This window comes from Calidris pugnax, unplaced genomic scaffold (genome assembly GCF_001431845.1).
Source record: "Calidris pugnax isolate Ruff unplaced genomic scaffold, ASM143184v1 scaffold252, whole genome shotgun sequence".
Classification (NCBI taxonomy): Eukaryota; Metazoa; Chordata; class Aves; order Charadriiformes; family Scolopacidae; genus Calidris; species Calidris pugnax.
In genome coordinates this window covers 5,081,247-5,088,530 of record NW_015091118.1, presented here as the reverse complement: position 1 = coordinate 5,088,530, position 7,284 = coordinate 5,081,247, and the positions used below count along the sequence as shown (strand labels likewise).

The window sequence follows — 7,284 nt, the reverse complement described above, 5'->3', positions numbered from 1 at the left end:
CCCCCTTGGGGGGGGGGGGGATGTAAGGGGATATAAGGGCGGCTGAAGGAGCAAAAGTAGCGGCGAGGGGGAGAGAAGCAGGCAGCGGGAGGCAGCAGCATCCCCCGGCTCCGGCTGCCGGTCCTCGGGCTGAGGGAGGGGAGGGCGAGGGGAGGAAGGCTCTCCCGGCCCCCCCGATGTGGGCTCTGCTCGCTCCCTAATGAGCTGCTCCCAATTTGGGGGAGCAGAGCGGCGTTTTGGAGATGTTGCCCTGTTTCATCTGGCTCTCCCTCCCCGACCTGCTTAACGCCTTCGCCGCCCCGGGAAAGTTGCCCTTCAACGGGAGCCTGGAGGAGCCTTTTGTAATCCCAAACCTCTCGGGTTTCTTTCCCTGGGACAACGCCAGCCTGGCCGACTGGCAGAGCTTCGTGGGCAGGAGCCGGTACGGAGCAGAGTCGCAGAGCGTCACGGTGAAAGCCCTGCTGGTGGCGGCGTACTCCTTCATCATCGTCTTCTCCCTCTTCGGCAACCTCCTGGTCTGTCACGTTGTCATCAAGACCAAGCGCATGCACTCGGCCACCAGCCTCTTCATCGTCAACCTGGCTGTAGCCGACATCATGATCACCCTCCTCAACACGCCTTTTACGCTGGTAAGACCGGGGCAGAGATGCCATAAAGGCTCAGCAGCTGCTCTGGTGGCCTTTTCTTCTTTACGCCGCTATAGGCAGGGTATGAATGTCTTGCAGATACTTGTTCTGGTCCAAATTAGGCTCTCTTCCAATATCTGAAGGGAGCCTACAGGAGAGCTGGGGAGGGACTCTGTCAGAAAGTGCAGTGACAGAATAAGGGGTAATGGCTTTAAATTGGAAGAAGAGAGATTTAGATGAGATACCAGAAAGAAATTCTTTACAGTGAGGGCGGTGAGACACTGGAACAGGTTGCCCAGAGAAGTTGTGGATGCCCCATCCCTGGAAGTGTTGAAGGCCAGGCTGGATGGGGCTTTGAGCAACCTGGTCTGGTGGGAGGTGTCCCTGCCCATGGCAGGGGGGTTGGAACTAGATGATCTTTAAGGTCCCTTCCAACTCAAACCATTCTATGAGTCTATGAAATTACAGAGATTGGAGTTATCTTTGGAAAACTCCACGTCTTTTTTCTTCTCTAATTCCTGTTATCTAGGTGAATACCTGAAATTATCCATTTGTTAAAAGTGGCCCTGATAGCACTTGAACAATAATAACCGCACGGTGATTACTAAGCGCTTCATAGTATATGGTCTTTTTTTTTTTCCTCCCCTTCTCTGAAGTATTTCCAAGCTAATACTACAAACCTCTTGAGAAAAAAAGATTAGTGCTCACCATCGTTTTGCAAGCTGTGTCGAAAAGCTGCAGTTTGCTTTGAAGTAAGATAAGGCGCAAGGTCAGCCCTGTCCTGTAAGGAGGGCTCACAGCGAAAAATGGATGTATTGGCTCAATAGACTCCAGAAGGACATGCTGTGAAGAAAACAGAACAAACATCTTTGGTGCTGCTCGGCTGCGTTGTCCTGGAGGATATTGCCCGGCCACTGAACAGCACCAGCTTGCCTCTTCAGGGTTCAGCAGCCAGAAAGTTATACAATTATACGTAGAACCTACTGTTTTAAAAACACCTTTTACACAGCACAAGGAATTGTGTGCCAGAGGCGTTTCAGCTATCTCTAAGCGCGTGGAGGTGCGTGGGAGCACACAAAACTGATGGTATTCTGGTTTTAGGCTCGTTTTGTGAACAGCACCTGGGTGTTTGGGAAGGGGATGTGCCACGTCAGCAGGTTTGCGCAGTACTGCTCCCTCCACGTCTCTGCCCTGACCCTCACAGCCATCGCCGTGGACAGGCACCAGGTGAGAGCTCCCTGAGGCAGGCAGCCCGCGAAGCTTGGCAGGCTGTAATTAAAAGTGAGAAGGGATGATCCCACGTCCTTTCCTTCCCAGCTCCCACATTAATGTAAGATGCGTGAGGAGCTGACAGGGCAGGGGAGAAGTTCTTGCTGTCAGATGAAAAGAACAGTTTCAAGCCTGCAGCAGGGTGGGAGGTGAGAGATGTCCATCACCTTGCAGTCGCTTCTGACCAGGTAACGGGAGCTTTTCTGCTGTGGGTAATCCAGTAGCTCTCAAACAGGGAGAAAGTCCAAGATCCTGGTAGCAATTCACGTGGGCAACCCTCCACTGGAGTGGTTTGTCTGGCCCATGGAGAAACAGTGTCATGACGGTCAGGGACATCCTGATGAGCTATCACAGCTCTGTCTCCCTTTGCTCTGGTGTTTCTCACCCCTTCATACCCGAGATACTGGAGAGCTGGCTGTACCACACTGGTATTTGTCACAAGCACAGCTGTGGCTGGTTGTTGATAATGGGCTCAAAACTGGGGAGAGCCAGGCATTATCAGTTTAGAGTCACCCAACAACCACGTAAAACAGACCAGTACAGTTGACATTTTCTGCTAGAAAGCTTCTTAGTTTCCAGAAAATGCTCTGGCTGCCAGGAGCATTCCTAGGGAGCTCCAGTTAAACCACAAACCCATGACTCTGGGTCAGTGATACTGAAGAGTCTAAGACTATTTTCTTGGGGGGGGGGGGGGGGTGTGTTGGTTTTGGTTTTTTTTTTTTACTATTAACTAAATTGAATCTGGAAATGAACATGTCTGCAAGACACGCTGGTACCCAGCAGTTCTCCCCACCTAGATACTGAAATAAGAGGGTAAGACTGAGATCTGACTTCACCCATTTCCATGGAGGAAGAATTCAGGCTTTCATGTACAGTTTACAGTCCACAGGAGACGGGTGAAGACAGTCCTGCTTATGTGTTGAATTTCCACGTTAAGTAATAGATTTTAGGCTGAAAGATTATATGAAAAAATGATATAATTATTTCCTTAAATGGCATAAGTCTGAATATTGGTTTATTTTGCACAGGTAATAATGCACCCTCTGAAACCTCGCATATCTACTGCAAAAGGTGTTATCTACATCTTTGTAATCTGGATCATGGCAACTTGTTTCTCCCTGCCACATGCTATCTATCAAAAGCTCTTTACTTTTGAATACAGGTAAGGATGTGCTTTGCTTTTCCCCACAGTCTCCCTGGAGACCAAACTCTCAGGGGTCATACTTTGGCATCTTCTACTGAAAGCCCTGAGCTCCTGTTGAACTCAGACAAATATGGATCTAGTCCATCATTTTCATTTCAGATTCCTTTTGCAATGGCTGATATCCTGCCCTTGTTTCTATTTTTGATTATTTTATCTTTATTCTCTCACATTAATCACCTGAAATGGGCTAAGAAGCTAGAGGATCTGGCCTGGACCGTCTATCTCTATACACCAGTAATTTACACAATGTACCAACCAATCTGACCTGCTGGGGCAGAACAGAAATGGGCAAAAAACCTATAACCTAACTACTTTAATCTACCAGGGCTTTAATCTACTCTTTGGCCCTGGTAAAGTGAAAACAATCTGCCTCAGCTGCTTGTTCCATAAAATGCTGTCATGAGCCTTGATATTTGGAAAGTGCTTTAATGAGGGAAAGGTCCTTAATATGTGCAGAGACTGTGTTTCTGTTTGCCAAAGGACAGAGACTAAAAACCTGCTTTCTGTGCAGCTGGAAATTTTGTAATTGATGAAATTCATAAAATTACCATAAGGTCACGAATGCCCACGAGAAATGACCAGCTCGCTGCTCACAGGCTGCTCCATGGCTCCAATCCTTTGACAGCAGAGCTCTGCTCAAGGGTGATGTGTATAAATGGAGGGTCGGGCCCCAGGCTTCCTGGCAGGAGCCCTCTCCCTCCTGCCCCCTCGTTTTTGGTGAACTTCTCCCGTGGTACCTGGCCCTACTCTTTCTCACCCCCTGTCCCATGTCTCCCCTTGCAGCGAGGAAGTTACCCGATGCCTGTGTCTGCCGGATTTCCCCGAGCCTGCCGACCTCTTTTGGAAGTACCTCGACTTAACCACCTTCATTTTGCTCTACGTCCTGCCCCTTCTGATCATCTCTGCTGCCTACATGACAGTGGCCAAGAAACTCTGGCTGCGCAATGTCATCGGGGACGTCACCACTGAGCAGTACTTTGCCCTTCGTAAAAAGAATAAAAAGACCATAAAGATGCTGATGCTTGTCGTCATCCTCTTCGCTGTCTGCTGGTTTCCCTTGAATTGCTACGTCATCCTCCTCTCCAGCCAGACCATCCACACCAACAACGCCCTGTACTTTGCCTTTCACTGGTTCGCAATGAGCAGCACCTGCTACAACCCCTTCATCTACTGCTGGCTCAACGACAGCTTCCGATCAGAGCTGAAGGCTTTGCTCAACATGTGCAGAAAACCTCCCGGACCCACAGAACAGAGGCTTCCCTCCATGGCCCCATCCTACCGACTAGCTTGGCCAGAAAACGGCAACTTCAAGCGGTTGCAGGTCTCCCACGTCCTTCCATTAGCCTCCAACATCCAGTCAGGAAAGACAGACATCTCTGCAGTTGAGCCAATAGTAGCTGTGAGCTAAACGGTGGCCCTGGGAAACCTACAAGGACCGCACATAGATTTGGCCAAAGCTACAAGGGTGGGAAGATGTGGAGCCCTGACCTGCTTCGGGACTGTACAACCACACGTGATAAAGCCAAGAAGGAGGTTCTGCAGGAGGTAGGGTGAAAGAGCTGGACGTTTGATGGAGCTGTGGAGCCCCTGAAGGAGACACCGCAAACTCTTCCCAGCAAGGAATTCTTTGTCAAAAGTTGACTTTGGATCACCTTGTAGGACAAGATTCTCTGCACGTATATCGCTGTCATCTGCATGACTAGGCCTTTTTATCACTGGGGCTGTGTGTGTTTTGCTGGTATTTACACACTGAAGCAAAAATCTAATCACATCAGACTTCCTTTCCCCTTTTTCTAAGTCTCTCAGTAACAGCATGGAAATGGTCGAGATGTAGACCTTTAGGTTTCTGGCTGGATGGGAAGGCATCCCTTCTGAACTGGGGCCTAGCAGGTGAAGATCTCAGAATGAACAAACAGATATATTTCACAAATCCATTTTTTGGTGGAAATACACTCAGAGAGGTGGAGGATAAGGTGATAACTGAAAAAAGAGCAGTGTCTTGCCTCACAGGCACTTTTTCCAAGGTAGGGTTGAAGAAGAATGGATGCCTACCTATTCGTTGCATAAGCAGATGGTGAACACTGCTCAGCATCTGCCACCGGTGCTGAATCACACAGACTTTTTCTTTCCTACGATGAAGTCATGAATATTCAGAAGGTTTTTCTTCAAATACAGAACTGAACACCAAAAAGAAAAGTTACTTTTGAGAATGTTGGCCATACCATCCACAGCTAGAGAATGGGTAATTAAACGCTACCCTGAGTTTCTACTAGGACCTTTTGATCAGAGCATCTCTGCATTATTGTCAAGTGGCAGCTAAAGGACCCCAGAGTTTGACTTTTTATTTTGTCTTTGAATGTTGCTCTCTTATCCTGTAAAGCACCTGGGTGCTTCTCAGATCAGACATTTGGGACATTTCATCCCAACTAAGACACTAGCTCTCTGGAATCAGTTCATAAGTGAACTGCTTTGAGAGAACAGATGAAATCTGTGATCGCAAGTAATAAAAGCGGAACATTTCTCTGCAAGATATCCTCTGGTGATTGCACAATTTTTGTGCATTTAAAGGCAAGTGAGATGTATCCTTCTTGGGGCGGCTAAGAAAATTGTTGTGACTGCAGCTGCCTGGAGTAGTTTACAGAACTTAATGTTCTTAGCAGAAGAAAATCTGATTTTGAATAATGGAAAAAAATGAGCATTCCAAAATCTGTACCTTGTGTAACACAGGAGCAATAGCTGTCCCTGTGCTGTGGAAATCAACTTGAATGTCACACCAGGGTGCTCTGTTCCACATTTAGCTTGCAGCAGACAGCAGTGAAGTGAGAAAAATCTTCTTTTTAGAAATGACTATAAATGGGGGGGGGGGGAAGAAAAGAAGAGAAACTGTTTTTCCCAATGTCCTGGAATAAAATTACATTTCTGAAATAGATTTAAGACTTGTTCAGGTCTTTCACACCTGAGTATTTAAAAAAGGCTGAAATGCCTACCTTGCAGTTAGCCTGTGCTTTCACAGGATGTTGTCTCTCTCTCACTTAGAATCCAGTGCAATTTTACTACCCTTTATCATGGCCCCCTGAGTCAGAATACTTTATATCACTGATGTGCAGAATCAAACCTTTCCTCCTGCCTGCGGTGACCCCTTAAACCAAGTCCCATTTCCTCTCTCAACATTTGCAAGTGGTCAGGTGGTTGGACTAGATGATCTTTGTAGGTCCCTTCCAACTGGAATAGTCTAGTCCATTCCACCCCATCCCACTGGAGACTGGTTCCCTCTGTCAAAAGAAAAGCGGTCTGTATTTACCTGCAGATTCTGGCAGCAAGTGTTCACTCACTGGTAGCAAAGAGGAGGGAGAAAAGCAGTGAGGAGGAAGCTGGGAGGGGAGGGAGCGTGTGATGGCAGCAGGAGGAAGAGACTCAGAGACAGGATGGAAGGGAAAGGGGTGATGTGAGGAAAGAAGACACAGGGAGCCCACATCATCATCTTCCTACCCTAATTTTCTCACAGGTTTTGTAAACATTGAACAAAACCATTCTGATGGCTACACATTTGTTATTTCATACTCATTAATAAAAATATTTCTTTACTTGGATTTCTGGAATGGCTTTAGGCTTTACTCAGCTTAAACTACTAATGCACTGAAGAGCTTCCCCGTCTAGGTAAAAAGAGGAGAGAGAGATCAAGAGACCCTTCCCAATAGCACCTTTTCTTCACTCAGGGAAGAAAATTATCAGGGCTATGGTTGGGTTTACCTACAGAGTCACCTGGCTTGAGGAATGGAAAATGCTGTCTACTGTTTAAAAAAAAAAACCTGCCCCTAGGGAAATGCAATATTTTAAATCTTCATGTAGTATCCAATATTTTGCAGGCTTCTTTCTCTGTTTGGTCACGAATGAAAGTTAGAATTTGCTGGTAGCTTGACCTTCTGCTCTGATCCTTCAAAGCGTCTTCGCTCCTGGCAGTGACCACGTGCCCCTCGTGTCTTCTGCCAGACCAACACTGCCGTGGCCCTGCCAGTGTCACCCCCTGGTTGGGGAGAGCCGAGTGAGCACAGCGTTGAGTGACTCTCCTCAGAAAACCAAAGCAAGGCATTTTTAAAGTACGATTCTGCTGTTGTCAGTCTCGTCAAAGAGGAGAGGGGAAATTTTTCCTTTGCATTTTGGATTCATCTTTTTATGCTTTATTTT

At 47.3% G+C, this 7,284-nt stretch overlaps 1 protein-coding gene across 1 annotated transcript; it reads left to right on the top strand.

Moving 5' to 3' along the window:
* Nucleotides 1-74: 74 nt before the first annotated feature.
* GPR83 (G protein-coupled receptor 83) lies at nt 75-5,941 on the top strand. Its single transcript, XM_014958272.1, has 4 exons — nt 75-629; nt 1,728-1,853; nt 2,924-3,057; nt 3,883-5,941. Exons 1-4 carry the CDS (start codon nt 243-245, stop codon nt 4,505-4,507), a joined length of 1,272 nt encoding a protein of 423 aa, XP_014813758.1. The 5' UTR covers nt 75-242; the 3' UTR covers nt 4,508-5,941.
* Nucleotides 5,942-7,284: the final 1,343 nt, after the last annotated feature.